Source organism: Rhinatrema bivittatum, chromosome 8 (assembly GCF_901001135.1).
Source record: "Rhinatrema bivittatum chromosome 8, aRhiBiv1.1, whole genome shotgun sequence".
In the NCBI taxonomy this organism is placed as follows: domain Eukaryota; kingdom Metazoa; phylum Chordata; class Amphibia; order Gymnophiona; family Rhinatrematidae; genus Rhinatrema; species Rhinatrema bivittatum.
This window is the reverse complement of record NC_042622.1, coordinates 252,338,451-252,359,210: the sequence shown is the minus strand read 5'-3', so window position 1 is coordinate 252,359,210 and position 20,760 is coordinate 252,338,451. Positions and strand designations below refer to the sequence as shown.

Below are 20,760 nucleotides of genomic sequence, written 5' to 3'. Positions count from 1 at the left end.
TCCCTTACACAAGGAACATTCCCGGACGCACTCAAATTGGCCACGCTCAAACCCATACTCAAAAAATCCAACCTGGACCCGGAAGACCTCAACAATTACCGTCCCATATCAAATCTCCCATTTGTATCTAAGATCATGGAGAAAATTGTAAATAAGCAACTTTCAAATTACCTAGAAGACCACAATATACTTCACACGTCACAATATGGTTTCCGAAAAGAACACAATACGGAAACCCTCCTCACCTCCCTCCTGGATCAACTATATATTGGTTTTGATAAAGGACAGTCATTTCTCTTAGCCCTCCTCGACATCTCTGCGGCTTTTGATACGGTAAATCACAACATCCTCCTAAACCGACTCTCAGACATAGGAATTACAGGCTCAGCCCTCAGATGGTTCGAATCTTTCCTCAGTAATAGAGGCTATAAGGTAAAAATTAAAAACATGGAATCACCTCATACTAATGCTCCTTTTGGCGTCCCCCAGGGCTCCTCCCTATCACCCACCCTGTTTAATATCTACATTCTCCCCCTCTGCCACCTACTTTCAAACCTCAAACTCAAATTTTATATTTACGCAGATGACCTTCAAATTTTAATCCCTATATCCAAATCATTGGACTCAACACTCAAGTTATGGAACGCTCATCTACAAACTATAAACCACTACTTATCCAGCCTCAACCTTGTGCTCAACACTTCTAAAACCGAACTCTTACTAATTACTCCAGAAGGTAGTCCCATACTTCTCCAATCACAAAATATTCCACATATATCACATGCCAGAGATCTTGGAGTCTTAATCGACAGTCACCTTAACCTAAAGCATTTTATAAAACACACTACTAAGGAGTGCTTTTACAAGTTACAAGTACTCAAAAAACTCAAACCGCTCCTATTCCACTACGATTTCAGATCCGTCCTCCAAGCCATTCTGTTCTCTAAGATCGACTATTGCAACTCCATCCTGCATGGTCTTCCAGCCTCTACCATTAAACCGCTCCAGCTGCTACAAAATGCAGCGGCAAGGATTTTGACAAATACCAATCGGAGAGAGCATATTTCTCCTATTCTAAAAGATCTCCACTGGCTCCCAGTAAACTTCCGGATCCTCCATAAATCTCTCACAATCATTCATAAAAATATCCACCATCAAACCCCGCTTGATCTGTCTCATCCTCTCAGACTGCACTCGACAGCCAGGCCTTTAAGGGATGCTTACAAGGGATCTTTACACGTTCCTACAATCAAATTAGTGCACCACGCAAACATCGGAGACCGGTCATTCTCTACAGCAGGCCCTTCCATGTGGAACGCCATGCCTCCGGACCTCAGACTGGAGACTTGTCTAACAACTTTTAAAAAGAAACTAAAGACATGGCTGTTCAGCCAAGCCTTCCCCACCACAAACTCCATTGCCTGATCTAGAATTGTTCACCACACATCTCTGTAAACAAAACTTTTCCAAATTTCTCATGCCTAATATCCATTAAAGAGAGGTTGGCTCCTAGCCCCCTCCACTGTATATAGTATTTATTCTATTTTATTGCACTTTATATATTTATTGCTCCGTTCACCCCTTCTTTATTTTCCTACTCCAAGTTAAGGCTTCCTTGTTATAATGTAACTGTATGCTCTGTATCTCTTGTTGATTGGTTAATTGTATACTCTACTTAGTTCATTGTAACCGAATTGATTTGATTTGTATCAAGAAATTCGGTATATAAAAGCCTTAATAAATAAATAAAATAAAATAAAAACTATAAAGTTCTTTTTTTCCGAGCTTCATACATTAGGCACTGACTCCTGTCAAGATTACTACAATTAGTTTTGCTAATGCCATAAGTAGATAAAACTAAATACACAGAATTTCAATTGTCATGCTGACCTGTTCATATTTGTAAGTTTCTGGTCACAGGACTGTTCAGCAGTGCGCTTGTTGCCAGAGAGGTCCCTTCCTCCACTTCCTGTATATGTAAATTCATTTCCATTGTCCTGAAATACACAAATAAAAATTGAATAGGTATAAACCAGCAAAACTTTCTAACCCAGTCAACTCAAAGGAATACCATGTTAAGTGTCAGAAGGCCAACATTTGGCCACTACACCTGCTGCCCCCACCCCCCCCCCAAAAAAAAATACATACAAAATTAGAGGTTTTAAAAGTGACTTACAACATCATCTTCATATCCTCCTGCCAGTACTAAGGAGTAGGATCCATCATTGCTTCTGCCATGTATACCTGCCACATGCGGCCTGTGCACACCAGACTCGCTTACCTACAAGATGAGCAATAACATCAAGGCTCAGTACTCACTGAAGCACCCTGCAGTAACATCCCGTTATAAATTTGGGTGTTTTTAGGATTTGAACCTGCACCTATCTAGTTTCAAACCAGGGACTCCACTTCTGAACTAAGGAAGCAATTTGCCGAAATAAGTAAGAGAACCCTTTTCTGCTTTGTTCCAGATGCTCATATAGGAAAAAGGAAAATTGGTTCTTACCTGCTAATTTTCGTTCCTGTAGTACCACGGATCAGTCCAGACTGTGGGTTGAGCCTCCTGTCCAGCAGGTGGAGACACAAAAACTGTGAGGGTATCCTACATCAGAGCAGAGCCTACCCTACACCCCTTCAGTATAAAGTACTTCAAAGCAGATATAACTTCCCAAAAATCAAGCAAGCAATAAGAAAAAACTAACAAATTGAACAAGTGAACAATTGAAAGGATTCTGTATATATAAAAACGCTCTTGCATATAATTTTATTTTCATCTGTTAGATGCTTCTGGTGCCTTTAGTAATAGACAACAAATCAGATAATTGAAAAAACCTGTAGAAAAAGAATATTCGAGCGGACGTATCAGATCTAGTATGGGCAGGTGTCTGGACTGATCCGTGGAACTACAGGAACGAAAATTAGCAGGCAAGAACCAATTTTCCTTTCCCTGTATGTACCCGGATCAGTCCAGCCCATTGGGATGTACCAAAGCTTCCCTAAACAGGGTAGGACCGAGATAGTCCCACTCGAAGAACCTGCCGCCCGAAGGAGCCAAAAACTGGAGCCTGCACATCCAGACGGTAATGACTAGCAAAAGTATGCAGGGATTTCCAAGTAGCTGCCCTACATATTTCCTGCGGAGAGAACGATTGACTCTGCCTCCTTTATCCAACTCGACGACGCTATAGCCTCCTTTATCCAACGCACAATAGTGGCCTTGGAAGCCTTATTACCTTTATTTGGCCCACTCCACAGAACAAACAAGTGGTCAGAGACCCGGAACTCATTTGTAACCTGAAGGTAATGTAGCAAGACCCGTTTCACATCGAGGCGCTGCAGATCACCCCCAGCTGTATTTGCTACTTCTGACGAAGAAAAAGCCGGAAGATCCACGGACTGATTGACATGAAAAGAAGACACTACCTTTGGCAAGAAAGAGGGTACCGTCTTAAGGGATACCCCTGAATCCGAGAAACGTAGAAAAGGCTCTCTGCATGACAATGCTTGGAGCTCAGATTCTTCTGGCTGAACAAATGGACACCAAGACGACAGTTTTGAGAGTCAAATCCTTGAGTGTAGCCCTCCTTAAGGGCTCAAAAGGAGTAACCCGGACCGGAGGATTCAAGTGCTTGGCTCCCTTGAGGAAACTGACTACATCCGGATGAGGCACCACTGAATAACCATCAATGGTGCCTAAGAGGGAACAGAGAGCGGAGATCTGCACTCAAGGAACTGAACGACAACCCCTTGGCGAGACCGTTCTGGAGAAAAGAAAGGACCTGGGAAACCGGAGCCTTACGAGCCGAGATACCTGAGGCGTCACACACATTTTCAAAAACCTTCCATACTCTGACATAAGCAAGCGAGGTAGTCTGCTTCCTGGCCCGCAATAGAGTGGATATAACTTCTTCCTTATATCCCTTCTTTCTCAACCTCCACCATTCAAAAGCCAGGCCGCTAGACAGAAGCGATCCGCCTGATCGAAAAATACGGGACCCCGCCGAAGAAGATGGGAAAGATGACAGAAGCGTAGGGGACCATCCGTGGCTAGATTCACGAGGTCCGCAAACCACAGTCTGTGAGGCCATTCCAGGGCCACTAGAATGACAGCCCGGGATGAAGCTCGATTCTTTGGAGTTCTTTGCCCACTAACGGCCAGGGATGGAACACGTACAGTAGAATGTCACGGAGCCAGGGAAGGACCAAGGCATCCACCCCTTCCGCGCAATGTTCCCGTCTGCAGCTGAAGAACAGAGGAGCTTTCGCATTGGTCATGGTGGCCATCAGATCCAAGTGAGTGGGACCCCACCTACGGATGATCAGATTCATCGCTGCATCTGACAATTCCCACTTGCTTGGGTCTAAACCTCTGGCGACTGAGGAAATCCGCTTGAACGTTCTCCTTTCCCGCAATATGGGATGCTGCTAAGCGCTCTAGGTGACGTTCCGCCCATGCGAAGAGCCTGCTGGCTTCCAGAGCGACTAGGCGACTCCTGGTGCCCCTTTGTCTATTGATGTAGGCTACAGTGGTGGAATTGTCCGACAGGACACGCACCGCCTTGTGGAGGAATAGGGGAAGGAAGGCCTTGAGTCGATTGATGTGTCAGCGAGATTGGGTCGAAGACCAATACCCCTGAGCAGACTGGGTCTGGCATACAGCTTCCCCAGCCGGAGAGGCTGGCGTCCGTTGTTACCACGATCCACTGTGGTGTCAGAAGGGACATCCCCTTCTGAAGATGGCAGGCGATAGTCACCACTGCAGTTCTGCGACAGTGGCATCTGAAACTGTTCAGATACCGGTTTCCAGTGGGATAGCAAGGCTTTCTGTAATGGACGCATATGCGCAAAAGCCCAGGGAACCAGATCGATAGTGGAGGCCATGGACCTCAGAACCCAGAGAATCCCAGGCCGTTGGAAGGGCAAGAGAGAAAATTGCGCACTTGGCCACTGAGTTTGAGCGATCAGTCCTCCGGAAGAAACACCTTGCCTACTCAAGTGTCGAATCAAGCCCCCAGAATTCAATGTCTGGGAGGGTTGAAGCTTGCTCTTGGGAAAGTTGATGACCCACCCCAGAGAGGTCAGACACGACAGGACCTTGCTGTCCGCCAGCTGGCAAAGAGACTTTGATTTGGCCCGGATGAGCCAATTGTCCAGGTAAGGATGGACTAGGACTCAGTCTCGAAACAGGGTGGCCACCATTACACCTTGGTGAAAGTGCGCGGCGCCGTGGCAAGACCGAAGGGGAGTGCTCGAAACTAAAAATGTTGGCCCAGTATCTCAAACCAAAGATACAGCTGGTGATCGCAGTGAATCGAGAGGTGTAAGTAGGCCTCCGTCAGATCGAGTGAGGCCAAAAATTCTCCAGATCGAACTGCCGCTATCACCGCCCTCAAGGTTTCCATCCGAAAATGGGGAACCTTGAGAGCCCGGCTGACGTGCTTGATATCCAAAATTGGACAAAAGGAGCCCTCCTTTTTGGGCATGACTAAGTAGATGGAATATTGGCCAGACCCTTGTTCTTCCACTGGGACTTGGACTATGGCCCCCAGTTCCAGCAGCCTGCGCAGGGTTTGTTCAACCGCAGGCCTCTTTTGACTTCCGCAGGGGAAAATCAGGTGAAGATCCGGTAAGTCTCGAGCAAATTCTAACGCATAGCCTTCTCTATCACCTCTAGGACCCACTGATCCGTCATTATGGTGTCCCATTCACTAAGAAACTGGGACAGTCGTCCACCTAAGTCTCGAAGACAGGAATGAGCTGGCCCCATCTCATTGAGAGGAGGACTTGGTGACCGAGTGTTGCTGGCTACTATCCCTGAAAGGTCGACATCCCCGAAAGGAATGAGGCCAGGATTGAGATCGGGAAGCATTAACAGCATTGCCCCCTAAATCTAGTGCGAGAGGGTAAGAAGGACTTAGACTGTTTCGGGCGGTCCTCCAGCAACTTATGAACCTTATTTTCTCCTAGGGATTTGATAAGTTGCTCTAGATCCTCACAAAAAGCAACTGGCCCTTGAAAGGAAGGGTTCCCAGCTGCGCTTTGGAAGAGGCGTCCGCAGACCAATTTCTCAGCCAGAGGAGGTGCCTGGCCGAGACCACAAAGACCTTTGCCTTGGCTTGCACTCGCAGAGGATCGTATGGGGCGTCCGCCCCATACGCAATCGCTCCCTCCAAGCGATCCGCCTGCTCCGCCTCTGCAGACGGGAAGTCTTTGGTGCTGAGTAATTTTTGAACCCACCTGAGGCTTGCCCGCTGCATGAGACTGCCGCAGATTGTTGCCCGAACTCCCAAGGACAGGACCTCAAATATGCGTTTGAGGTAAAATTCCAACTTGCGGTCCTGGACATCTTTTAGAGCCGTAGCCCCAATCACCGGGATTGGTGGTGTGTTTGGTAACCGCCGTGACAGATTAGAAGAAATAGGATTAAGCAACTTGACAATCAAATGGTTTAAATCATACCTAAATAACAGATACTTCCAAGTGCAAATCAAAGTAGTAATGTCAGAGAAAATAAACCTTCAAACAGGAGTTCCACAGGGATCTGCCCTATCCGCCACATTGTTCAACATATACATGCTACCTTTATGTCACCTACTAGCAGGTTTAGGAATTTTGCACTACATCTGCGCCGATGATATTCAGTTAATACTCCCAATTGATGACACAATTGAAAAAACATTAAACTTAGCCAACATGTACATAGATATAACAAAACAACTTCTAAACCAAATGGAACTAGTGATCAATATAGAGAAAACTGAATTCTTACACCTAGAACTTAAAAACATAACGATCATTCAGAAACCAATTACACTCAACAACAACCAAAAAATACATCTAGCTGAGAAAGTAAGAAACCTGGGAGTGATAATCGACCCTGAACTAAGTATGAAACAACATATATCTCAAAAAGTAAGAGAAGGATACGCCAAACTTATGACTCTCAGAAGATTAAAACCTCTACTAACGCCCACCAACTTCCGCTCAGTTTTACAAGCCTTAATATTTTCCAGTACAGACTATTGTAATGCCCTCTTACTGGGCCTGCCATACACCACAATAAGACCATTACAGATTCTACAAAACACGGCGGCAAGAATTTTAACTGGGAAAAGTAAGAGAGACCATATCACGGAAACCTTAATAGAATTACACTGGCTACCCATTGAACAAAGAATACAATACAAAACTTTATGCACCATTCATAAATTAATACACGACGAAAAAGCAGAGTGGCTGAACACAGCCCTCCGCGTATATACCCCCCACAGAAATCTAAGGTCAGCAAACAAAGCACTGCTAACTATTCCGTCAGTCAAAACGGCCAGATTAACCCAAGTAAGGGACAGGGCCCTGTCCCTAGCAGGACCTATAATATGGAACACCATGCCGGTAGAAATCAGATTGGAAAGAGACATCAAAACATTCAGAAAGAATTTAAGAACATGGCTATTTAAGCAAGCATACCACAAAGAGAATCGAGAGTAGAACCCAGGGAAATGTTAGCTGCAGTCAGGCAAACTCACACACACACACACCTTTCTTCTTAAAGTGTGTCCTCTCTCCTACATTCTAAATTCTTCTTTTTATTTTATACAACAAAGAACTATAACACTCACCAAATAGTATTTATTATGATATTATGTTACAGTATTTTTGATGACACCTGTTTAAGAGTTAGAATTCTAAACACTTTATACAACATAGTTTTGTGCCTTTTTGTGAACCGTTAAGATGGCACCCACTTAACGACAGTATAGAAAAGATTTTAAATAAATAAATCTACCTTGGGCATCTTAAGTAGATTCAAGCAGTCCTCAGGAAGGGGATAGAGCTTGTCCATAGCCCTCCCCACTCGGAGTCCCACCTCAGGGGACTCCCATTCCCTAAGGAGCATCAGCTTATGCATAGGGTGTAAAGGAAAAGTATATGGAAGAGCCCTAAGTCCTGCCAGGACCACCAGAACCAGCCCTAAGTCCCGCCAGGACCAGGCAGGCATTGCAGCCTGGTCCTGGGGCAACTCCACCGGGGGCAACTCAATTCCCAGTTCCTGCAAAATGAAGGGAATGAGCGATTCTAGTTCCTCCTTTTGAAATAAGCGTAGCACCAGATGATCGTACCCCTCGAGGGGGGGGTTAGGAAGCAGCGAGTCAACATCCGAAATTGGAATTGGGACCGGCAGCAGCTGTGGCGGATCTGAAGGCGGTGGGACCCCTGGGCCCACCCTAACCAAGCCCTGGCCCTCCGGCGCCTTCAGAGGTTGCAGAGGAGAAATTTGCGGGGTTTTTTTGTGGGGGTGGGGGTCCAGGGATGGATCTTCCTCCTGCTGTAAGCTAGCTAATTAGGACTTGTGCATAAGAAGCACAAACTGCGTGGAGAAACAAGACTTAGACTTCCCGGGGGGGGAGGGAAAGGTCAGGCACCCCCTCCGAGGGATGAGGGGGGCTCAAATCCAGAGGAAAAACTAAAAAAAAAAAAAAAAAAAATCAGGCTCACCTTCCTCCTGCACATCCGATTCTGCATTTGAGCCTGCTTCCAAGATGGCCACCGTTCCCGCTGTCTTCCGGGCCGGGAACGGCCTGGCCACGCGCCAGGGAACTCGCCCCCGGGTCACTGTGGGCAAAGGGAGAGATGAGGGACCCTCCCCACCCAGTAGGCACCCTGAACAGAGGCCTCTGCGGGAAAAACGTGTGGCAGACTCTCCACATGCTTTACAGGCGCTGGAACACAGTATCAGGGCTGAAGAAAAAAAAATCAATAAAAAAGTAAAAACAGCTGAGCTGTGCAGGGCTGAAGTCTGTCAACTGAGGCAGCGACTGAACTCTGCACCCTGCCAGAGCTGTCCACAGTTCTTAAAAAGTAAAAGTAACAAATACAGCCCTGTTTGTACCTTTTTTCTTTTCTTTTTAAACTGCTCAGCTAAACCAGGGGAAAAAACACTCCCTGAGAAGGTACTGTTTTACAGTGGACAGCTAGATAATGGGGGAGGGACTGGACCACCAGTTTCACCCCAGGTCACCAGGAAAAAAGGGGCCTAGGATCGGCAAGCGCCCCCTAGGCTCCCAGCACAGCAAAGAGACCGAACTGTCTCTGTGAGGAAAAAAAGGGAGAAAACTTTCAGAGTCTTTTTTTTTTTTTAAAACAAGAATTTAATACTTGCTTGATCCAGACCAAAAGTAAAGAAAATCCCCTCAGAGAAACTAAGGGAAGAAGGGGAACTGTAGGTTCAGCTGTCTGCACCTGCTGGAGACAGATGAATACTAAAGGGGTATAGGATACTCTCTGCCCTGATATAGGATACCCTCACAGTTTTGGTCTGTCTCCACCTGCTGGACAGGATGCTCAACCCACAGTCTGGACTGATCAGAGTATGTACAGGGAACGGGTTCTTATCTGTTAATTTTCATTCCTCAATTACCACAGATCAATCCCAAATCATGGGGTTTTCTCCACTACAGCAAATGGAGAGAGAAGAAAAGCTTTATGGATATTGCACTACTTAGGTTAGCATGCCACCTGCAGACCCTAAGTATGAGCTGTACCCAAGCCAAAATGAAATTAACTCCTTGTTAGCTTTTACACTCTGCTTTCCCATATAAATTGTTTCATTGTAAAGCCTCTTGCTACATTATGTTATATGTAAACCGATGGGATGTTCACAACAACTGTCTGTATATAAAACTGTTAAATAAACTCCCGCCCCTCCCAATCTGAGCAGAGGAAAGGTGAACCTCCAACTTGAGGCCCATCGATCCATAAAGGAGACTGAAAACTCCTAATTGTACAACTACTGCTTATTTACACACAGAATAGAGCAGTTCTTTCCAAAAAAGGGGCAGAGCTCTGGACCGATCTGTAGTATTCCAGGAACATAAATTAGCAGTCCAGATGCATGGAGTCTACCCAAGCTCCCCTAAACTGGACAAGAAACTGAAAGACAATCTCCCCGAACATCTAGCCAGTTATGCTCTGTGAAAGTAAGTACAGAAGACCAAGTCGCCGCTCTACAGATTTCTGAACCCGCTCTGAGCACAAAATTATATGGATGTTAGCAGTATACAAGTTTTTAAATAAAAAAATCTCCTGAGAGGAAACAAACACTCAACCCAGGATATCACCTGAGCCCTAATAAAATGTGCTCACAGCCCAACTGGAATGGGGCAGCCCTTGCAAACACAGGCCAAGACCATGGCCTCCTTTAACCATGGTACAATGGTCGCCTTAGAAGCCTTATTCCCTTTCGAATCACCACTTAAGAGAACAAACAGGTGACAATAATGCCTAAATCTCCGAAATCCTTCTGGCAGAACAAATCACCAGGAGAAAGACCACCTTCAGAGTAAGAGCCTTCAGTGAGGCATGCCTTAACAGTCCAAACGGAGGACCACAGAGAATCCACACCCCCAAACTAAGATTCCATGAAGGAAATACCCACCACACTGGCAAATGCAAATGTTTCACTCCTTTCAAAAAACAAGACTATATCCAGATGCAAAGACAGGAGCATCCCCTTACCTTACCTCTAAGGCAACCAATGCTGCCACCTGGACTTGCAGAGAATTAAAGAACATAAGAACATGCCATACTGGGTCAGACCAAGGGTCCATCAAGCCCAGCATCCTGTTTCCAACAGTGGCCAATCCAGGCCATAAGAACCTGGCAAGTACCCAAAAACTAAGTCTATTCCATGTTACTGTTGCTAGTAATAGAGGTGGGTTATTATCTAAGTCAACTTAATTAATAGCAGGTAATGGATTTCTCCTCCAAGAACTTATCCAATCCTTTTTTAAACACAGCTATACTAACTGCACTAACCACATCTTCTGGCAACAAATTCCAGAGTTTAATTGTGCACTGAGTGAAAAAGAACTTTCTCCAATTAGTTTTAAATGTGCCACATGCTAACTTCATGAAGTGCCCCCTAGTCTATTATCCGAAAGAGTAAAAAACCGATTCACATCTACCCGTTCTAGACCTGTCATGATTTTAAACACCTCTATCATATCCCCCCCTCAGCCGTCTCTTCTCCAAGCTGAAAAGTCCTAACCTCTTTAGTCTTTCCTCATAGGGGAGCTGTTTCATTCCCTTTATCATTTTGGTCGCCCTTCTCTGTACCTTCTCCATCGCAATTATATATCTTTTTTGAGATGCGGTGACCAGAATGGTACACAGTATTCAAGGTGCAGTTTCACCATGGAGCGATACAGAGGCATTAGGAGATTTTCCATTTTATTCACCATTCCCTTTCTAATAATTCCCAACATTGTTTGCTTTTTTGACTGACGAAGCACTCTGAACAGACGATTTCAATGTGTTATCCACTATGATGCCTAGATCTCTTTCTTGGGTAGAAGCACCCAATATGGAACCTAACATTGTGTAACTATAGCATGGATTATTTTTTCCTATATGCATCACCTTGCACTTGTCCACATTAAATTTCATCTGCCATTTTGATGCCCAATTTTCCAGCCTCACAAGGTCTTCCTGCAATTTATCACAATCTGCTTTTGATTTAACTACTCTGAACAATTTTGTATCATCTGCAAATTTGATTACCTCACTTGTATTTCTTTCCAGATCATTTATAAATATATTGAAAAGTAAGGGTCCCAATACAGATCCCTGAGGCACTCCACTGCCCACACCCTTCCACTGAGAAAATTGTCCATTTAATCCTACTGTTTCCTGTCTTTTAGCCAGTTTGCAATCCACGAAAGGACATCGCCACCTATCCCATGACTTTTTATTTTTCCTAGAAGCTTCTCATGAGGAACTTTGTCAAATGCCTTCTGAAAATCCAAGTACACTACATCTACCGGTTCACCTTTATCCACATGTTTATTAACTCCTTCAAAAAAGTGAAGCAGATTTGTGAGGCAAGGCTTGCCTTGGGTAAAGCCATGCTGACTTTGTTCCATTAAACCATGTCTTTCTATATGTTCTGTGATTTTCATGTTTAGAATACTTTCTGTAGTTTCCCGGATCACCCCTGGAGCCCTTTTTAAATATGGGGGTTACATTAGCTATCCTCCAGTCTTCAGGTACAATGGATGATTTTAATGACAGGTTACAAATTTTTAGTAATAGGTCTGAAATTTCATTTTTTAGTTCCTTCAGAACTCTTGGGTGTATACCATCCGGTCCAGGTGATTTACTACTCTTCAGTTTATCAATCAGGTCTACCACATCTTCTAGGTTCACCGTGATTTGGTTCAGTCCATCTGAATCATTACCCATGAAAACCTTCTCCAGTACAGGTACCTCCCCAACATCCTCTTCAGTAAACACTGAAGAAAAGAAATCATTTAATCTTTCCCCGATGGCCTTATCTTCTCTAAGTGCCCCTTTAACCCTTCGATCATCTAACGGTCCAACTGACTCCCTCACAGGCTTTCTGCTTCTGATATATTTTAAAAAGTTTTTGCCTCTACGGCCAACTTCTTTTCAAGTTCTCTTAGCCTGTCTTATCAATGTCTTACATTTAACTTGCCAACGCTTTTGCATTATCCCATTTTCTTCTGTTGGATCCTTTTTCCAATTTTTGAATGAATGAAGATCTTTTGGCTAAAATAGCTTCTTTCACCTCCCCTTTTAACCATGCCGGTAATCGTTTTGCCTTCTTTCCACCTTTCTTAATGTGTGGAATATATCTGGATTATGCTTCTAGGATGGTAGTTTTTAACAATGACCACGCCTCTTGCACACTTTTTACTTTTGTAGCTGCTCCTTTCAGTTTTTTTTCTATTTTTCTCATTTTATCAAAGTTTCCCTTTTGAAAGTTTAGCACGAGAACCGTGGATTTGCTTACTGTCCCCCTTCCAGTCATTAAATCTGGAAGGGGGACAGTCATTACTGTCCCCCTTCCAGTCATTAAACACTCCAGATATTCCTATAGACCTAGCTCAATCCAAAGCCGAGGAATTAGCTACTTTCTTCCAAGATAAAATATCTAACCTGCTAAAGCGACTAACCCCCAGTAACAATCCTCTCACTGCTGCTCTACAGATACTTAACAAAGGAAACTCCTTTGAATCATTTGAACCCATCACAGCCTCTGATATCCTCCTATTACTTAAGAAAATGAAAACTTCCTCCCACCCCTTCGACCAAATACCCACAAAGCTCCTCCTTCTTATACCGGAAACAATCTCCAAAACCCTGGCAGATATCATCAACTGCTCATTATCCCAGGGAATTTTCCCAGAAGAACTTAAACTAGCTTCTCTAAAACCACTCTTAAAGAAACCCAATCTAGACTCCAAAGACCCTAACAACTTTCGCCCGATTTCAAACCTTCCATTTATTGCCAAGATAATGGAAAAGCTGGTCAACACTCAACTCTCCAACTACATTGAAGACCACAAAATACTTTACCCCTCACAATATGGATTCCGTAAAGCATTAAGCACGGAAACTCTACTCATATCCCTGACGGATAACATCATCATGGGACTAGACAAAGGCCAATCCTTCCTACTTATTCTCTTAGACCTTTCGGCTGCGTTTGATACCGTCAACCACTCCACCCTCCTCAACCAACTGTCGAACATAGGAATTTCAGGTACTGCTCTATCATGGTTCACCTCTTTCCTCAGCAACAGAGGCTATAAGGTAAAGGTCCATAACAAGGAATCTTCCCGCCATTCCTCTTCTTTAGGAGTTCCTCAGGGTTCCTCCCTCTCACCTACTCTCTTTAATATTTACCTTCTTCCGCTTTGTCAACTGCTTACCCACTTGAAACTAATTCACTTCCTATACGCAGACGACGTGCAGATCTTGATCCCTATCAACGAAACCATCGCCAAAACTCTTGAATTCTGGGAACTCTGTCTTAAAGAAATCAACCTCCTCCTCTTGAGTTTAAACTTGATATTAAACACGGCTAAGACGGAACTTCTTATCTCACCAGAAAACAGCAACCCATCTTCGAGTCTTCCAACCAACCCACCTACCACCCAAACAAGGGACTTAGGAATAATTATCGACAACCATCTCAACTTAAAATCCTTCAAACTACTAAAGATGGATTCTACAAACTCCAGATACTTAAAAGAATCAAACTGCTCCTTCACGTACGAGACTTCAGAACGGTCCTTCAAGCAATTATCTTTTCTAAGATAGACTATTGCAATTCCATCTTACTAGGTCTCCCTTCCGCTTCCATCAAACCCCTTCAGATGCTCCAGAACACAGCTGCGAGAATTCTGTTCAACACCAGGAGAAGAGATCACATTTCCCCCATTCTCAAGAACCTGCACTGGCTGCCTATACACTTTAGAATTCTCCACAAATCCATCACTATTATCCACAAGGCTATACATCAGCAAGCAACTCTCGATTTACAAATACCACTCAGACAACACACATCCACTAGACCCATCAGAGAAACCTACAAAGGATCTCTCCGCGTTCCCCAAACCAAAACCACTCACTATCTAACTTTCAGAGACAGAGCCTTTTCCACAGCCGGCCCTTCATTATGGAATTCTATCCCTCCGGATCTGAGACCAGAACCATGCCTACCGACTTTTAGAAAAAGGCTTAAGACTTGGCTATTTAAACAAGCCTTCCCAGATCCGAACTAAATGATAGCAATTTTATAAGAGATAGTAAATTATACAAGAGACTTCACAGTATAATGTATATAATGTAAATAATGTAATCCTTACTGTTCGGCTCTCATTCTTATCTCTCCTCCAAGTTTAAGACCCTTGTTGTAATGTAACTTTTGATCTCCCTGCACTTGTTTATGTTCCGTTTTCTGTTCTCACCCCTTGTTACATGTAAACCGGCATGATGTGGTTTCTAACAATGAATGCCGATATAGAAAAACCGCAAATAAATAAATAAATCAAATTTGATCATATTATGATCACTATTGCCAAGCAGCCCCACCGTTACAAACAGTCTAACTTCAGTTAGTCAGCCAAAGTGACTCACTGCTCTCTTGATTAACAAATGTTGGTACCTGTTCCACGCGCAGGTCACCAGAGGCAGGCAGAGCTCCGGAGTCTCAATGCGTGGATGAGACGATGGTGCAAGGAAGAGGGATTCAGTTTTGTTAGGAACTGGGGAACCTTTTGGGGAAGGGGGAGTCTCTTCCGAAGGGATGGGCTCCACCTTAACCAGGGTGGAACCAGACTGCTGGCGCTAACCTTTAAAAAGGAGATAGAGCAGCTTTTAAACTAGAACAAAGGGGAAAGCCGACAGTCGCTCAGCAGCGCATGGTTCGGAGAGATGTATCTTTAAAGGATACTAATGATGCATTAGAATTAGGGCATCCCGACAGTGAGGTTCCAATAATTAGAAAAGTAGTCCAAGTGCCTGTAACTAAAAACTCACCTGAGCTAAAAAATTCTAACTTATCCCTATCAATTAAAAGCAGAATAAAAATACAATCAAAAAACAAACTTTGAAATGTTTGTATGCTAATGCCAGAAGTCTAAGAAGTAAGATGGGAGAATTAGAATGTATAGCAGTGAATGATGACATAGACTTAATTGGCATCTCAGAGACATGGTGGAAAGAGGATAACCAATGGGACAGTGCTATACCGGGGTACAAATTATATCGCAATGACAGAGAGGAGCAGTCGGGAGGAGGTGTGGCGCTTTATGTCCGGGATGGCATAGAGTCCAACAGGATAAACATCCTGCATGAGACTAAACACAAAATTGAATCTTTATGGGTAGAAATCCCTTGTGTATCAGGGAAGACTACAGTGATAGGGGTATACTACCGTCCACCTGGTCAAGATGGTGAGATGGACAGTGAAATGCTAAGAGAAATTAGGGAAGCTAACCAAATTGGTAGTGCAGTAATAATGGGAGACTTCAATTACCCCAATATAGACTGGGTAAATGTATCATCGGGTCACGCTAGAGAGATAACGTTCCTGGATGGAATAAATGATAGCTTTATGGAGCAATTGGTTCAGGAACCGACGAGAGAGGGAGCAATTTTAGATCTAATTCTAAGTGGAGCACAGGACTTGGTGAGAGAGGTAACGGTGGTGGGGCCGCTTGGCAATAGTGATCATAATATGATCAAATTTGATTTAATGACTGGAAAAGGAACAGTGTGCAAATCCAAGGCTCTCGTGCTAAACTTTCAAAAGGGAAACTTTGATATAATGAGAAAAATTGTTAGAAAAAAACTGAAAGGAGCAGCTACAAAAGTAAAAAATGTCCAAGAGGCGTGGTCATTGTTAAAAAATACCATTCTAGAAGCACAGTCCAGATGTATTCCACACATTAAGAAAGGTGGAAAGAAGGCAAAACGATTACCGGCATGGTTAAAAGGGGAGGTGAAAGAAGCTATTTTAGCCAAAAGATCTTCATTCAAAAATTGGAAGAAGGATCCAACAGAAGAAAATAGGATAAAGCATAAACATTGGCAAGTTAAATGTAAGACATTGATAAGACAGGCTAAGAGAGAATTTGAAAAGAAGTTGGCTGTAGAGGCAAAAACTCACAGTAAAAACTTTTTTAAATATATCCGAAGCAGAAAGCCTGTGAGGGAGTCAGTTAGACCGTTAGATGATCGAGGGGTTAAAGGGGCACTTAGAGAAGATAAGGCCATCGCGGAAAGATTAAATGATTTCTTTGCTTCGGTGTTTACTGAAGAGGATGTTGGGGAGGTACCCGTAATGGAGAAGGTTTTCATGGGTAATGATTCAGATGGACTGAATCAAATCACGGTGAACCTAGAAGATGTGGTAGGCCTGATTGACAAACTGAAGAGTAGTAAATCACCTGGACCGGATGGTATACACCCCAGAGTTCTGAAGGAACTAAAAAATAAAATTTCAGACCTATTAGTAAAAATTTGTAACTTATCATTAAAATCATCCATTGTACCTGAAGACTGGAGGATAGCAAATGTAACCCCAATATTTAAAAAGGGCTCCAGGGGCGATCCGGGAAACTACAGACCGGTTAGCCTGACTTCAGTGCCAGGAAAAATAGTGGAAAGTGTTCTAAACATCAAAATCACAGAACATATAGAAAGACATGGTTTAATGGAACAAAGTCAGCATGGCTTTACCCAGGGCAAGTCTTGCCTCACAAATCTGCTTCACTTTTTTGAAGGAGTTAATAAACATGTGGATAAAGGTGAACCGGTAGATATAGTATACTTGGATTTTCAGAAGGCGTTTGACAAAGTTCCTCATGAGAGGCTTCTAGGAAAAGTAAAAAGTCATGGGATAGGTGGCGATGTCCTTTCGTGGATTGCAAACTGGCTAAAAGACAGGAAACAGAGAGTAGGATTAAATGGGCAATTTTCTCAGTGGAAGGGAGTTTACAGTGGAGTGCCTCAGGGATCTGTATTGGGACCCTTACTGTTCAATATATTTATAAATGATCTGGAAAGAAATACGACGAGTGAGATAATCAAATTTGCAGATGACACAAAATTGTGCAGAGTAGTTAAATCACAAGCAGATTGTGATAAATTGCAGGAAGACCTTGTGAGACTGGAAAATTGGGCATCCAAATGGCAGATGAAATTTAATGTGGATAAGTGCAAGGTGATGCATATAGGGAAAAATAACCCATGCTATAATTACACGATGTTGGGTTCCATACTAGGTGCTACAACCCAAGAAAGAGATCTAGGTGTCATAGTGGATAACACATTGAAATCGTCGGTTCAGTGTGCTGCGGCAGTCAAAAAAGCAAACAGAATGTTGGGAATTATTAGAAAAGGAATGATGAATAAAACGGAAAATGTCATAATGCCTCTGTATCGCTCCATGGTGAGACCGCACCTTGAATACTGTGTACAATTCTGGTTGCCGCATCTCAAAAAAGATATAATTGCGATGGAGAAGGTACAGAGAAGGGCTACCAAAATGATAAGGGGAATGGAACAACTCCCCTATGAGGAAAGACTAAAGAGGTTAGGACTTTTCAGCTTGGAGAAGAGACGACTGAGGGGGGATATGATAGAGGTGTTTAAAATCATGAGAGGTCTAGAACGGGTAGATGTGAATCGGTTATTTACTCTTTCGGATAGTAGAAGGACTAGGGGACACTCCATGAAGTTAGCATGGGGCACATTTAAAACTAATCGGAGAAAGTTCTTTTTTACTCAACGCACAATTAAACTCTGGAATTTGTTGCCAGAGAATGTGGTTCGTGCAGTTAGTATAGCTGTGTTTAAAAAGGATTGGATAAGTTCTTGGAGGAGAAGTCCATTACCTGCTGTTAAGTTCACTTAGAGAATAGCCACTGCCATTAGCAATGGTTACATGGAATAGACTTAGTTTTTGGGTACTTGCCAGGTTCTTATGGCCTGGATTGGCCACTGTTGGAAACAGGATGCTGGGCTTGATGGACCCTTGGTCTGACCCAGTATGGCATTTTCTTATGTTCTTATGTACCTATTCAAACCAAATCACATTACCTCAACATCTTTCCAAGGTGAGTAACTGAACTGAACTTTTCAACCTTTTTACTTAGGTATACACTGCTCCTAGTTTATTTCTAGCTTCTGGCTACTTTTTGGGGTTTGTTTGTTTTTTTGGGTTTTGTTTTGGGTTTTTTTTTTTTTTTTTTAAAGACAAACACTCAGTTCTGCTTACTAGCTGCCTTACAAACTTAAAAATAAACACACCACCTACTGCTTACTAGCTGCCTTATTGACTATTTAAAAATACAAACAGTCTAACTTGTTTATTGACTGCCTTACTGACTATTAAAAGCACAAACACACTAAATAATATTCCCAAATAGTTAACTTTGCCCCAATACTTTTAAAAAAGACAATGTCCCAAGCAAAAACTTACTGATTCCTTTCAGCCACCAGCAAGGTGATCTTCTCCTCTCAGTGCTCCCACTGGAATGTGGGTTACTGAGCTCTTCCCTTTGCTAACATGCTTTGCAAGAAGGTCAAAATTCTAGAAACAGATGCCCTAAAAGGAAGGACACCAATTCTCAAAACACCCTCCACACCTGACATAAGCCAAAGTAGTAGAAGACTTTCTAGCCTGCAACAAGTTCGTAATGACATCTTCCAAATAACTTTTCAATCATAGGTGGTGCCTTTCAAAAGCCAAGCGGAGAAAAGTGAGCCACATGATCCAAAAAAATTGACCTTGATGGAGCAGTAGTTGAGGTAGATAGTCTTAGAGGCTCGTCCACTGCCAGATTTATCAGATCCATGAACTCTAAGGTATGGCCACTCCAGAGCCACTTTCCTGGTTGAGTCTTGAAAAGTCAGCACTCTTCCCACCAGGGGCCATGGGAAAAACATGTACAGTAGAATCCTGTGTGGCCACAAGAGAACTAGAGCCTTGAAACCTCCTGCATCTCTCTCCTACAACTAAAGAAATGGCACACTTTGACATTCTACTTCAAGGCCAAGTCCAGATCGAATGAGGTCCATTGCCTCATTTGCCAGCTCCCATTCTTCTGTAATGGCAGCTGAGAAAATCTGAACATTCTGAACATTCTCTACACCAGCTAAATGAGACACTATCAGAGCCATCTGGTAGTGTTCTGCCCAGCAAAACAACTCCTGGGCCTCCCGAGATAACATTAGGCTCCTAAAAGTTGATTTAAGCTACAGTCACATTGTCTGACAAAACTCTCACCATCCGACCGCACAACTGTGAAAGAAAGCAAAGTTTCTTACTTGTATCAGGTGCTCTCCTAGGACAGCAGGATATTAGTCCTCACACAAGTGTCATCATCGGATGGAGCCCAGCACAGGCATGCCACTACCCACACAGGGTCCCTTCTTCAGTCTCGTAATATAGAATTACGAAAAAATAAAACAAAATGTTGTGGTGTTATGGGGTGGTGGACGGGTTTTGTGAAGACTAATTGCTGTCCTAGGGTAGCACCTGTTACAGGTAAGCAACTCTGCTTTCTCCTAGGACAAGCAGGATGGTAGTCCTCACACACGGGAGAATCCCTAGCTACAGGCCATTTCTGAACACAAGCAAAACCAACAGGCAACAAACCAGGTACCAACGGGCACAACACAGGTGCAGCTGGTAACAGTGGGAAACAGCCTGAACCTGAAAAAAGGGTCCTAGGTAGCTGGAATTGATTCTGGAGGACAGACTGGCCAAAGCTGATATTGTGTTGGCCATCCCTGTCCAAATAGTAGTCAGCAGAAAAAAAAATTGTGGAGGGAGCTACACATCACAGCCTTGCAGATCTCAGTCATGGGAACCACTCTCAAGTGGGCAACCGAAGCCACCATGGCTTTATTTATTTAAAGCTTTTCTATACCGGCATTCATGATACAATCATATCATGCCGGTTTACAAATAACAGGGGGGTAAAATAACTTTGTTCTATTTTTAACCAGTGCGGAGGAAGCAAAAAGTTACAATATAACAAGGTTGTTGAAACAGGGGGAGGAAGAAGTCAAGAATAAATATAAATCTTTACAGAGGTAGATTATTTACATTGTGCAGTAATGTCTCTTTATGGATATTATTTACATTGTGCAGTAAGGTCTCTTAATGGATATTAGACTCTGGGGGGCTCGATTGCCGTAGGGTAGGCTCATTTGACAGAATGCCGTAGGGTAGGCTCATTTGACAGAATGAGCCTTGACATGGCCACCAAGCTGCAGTCCCACTTGCGCATAGCAGAAGATGCAACCCGCCAGCCAAACAGGGTTTGTTTGGCAACCGCAACTCCCAAACTGTTCTTTTCAAACGAGATGAAGAGTTGCATGGACTGCCTGTGGCCTGCTGTCCTCTCCAGGTAGAAGGCCAAGGCTCTCTTGCAATCCAAG

General features: G+C 43.5%; 1 protein-coding gene across 1 annotated transcript in view; it reads right to left on the bottom strand.

Moving 5' to 3' along the window:
• The window catches only part of UHRF1 (ubiquitin like with PHD and ring finger domains 1), a 499,879-nt gene that overhangs the window by 197,148 nt on the left and 281,971 nt on the right, over positions 1-20,760 (bottom strand). Inside the window, exons 10-11 of the mRNA XM_029614586.1 lie at positions 2,177-2,281; positions 1,891-1,997 (exon numbers count right to left, since the gene is read on the bottom strand). Of these exons, the coding sequence (XP_029470446.1) occupies positions 1,891-1,997; positions 2,177-2,281 (212 nt within the window). The remainder of the gene's footprint in view (positions 1-1,890; positions 1,998-2,176; positions 2,282-20,760) is intronic.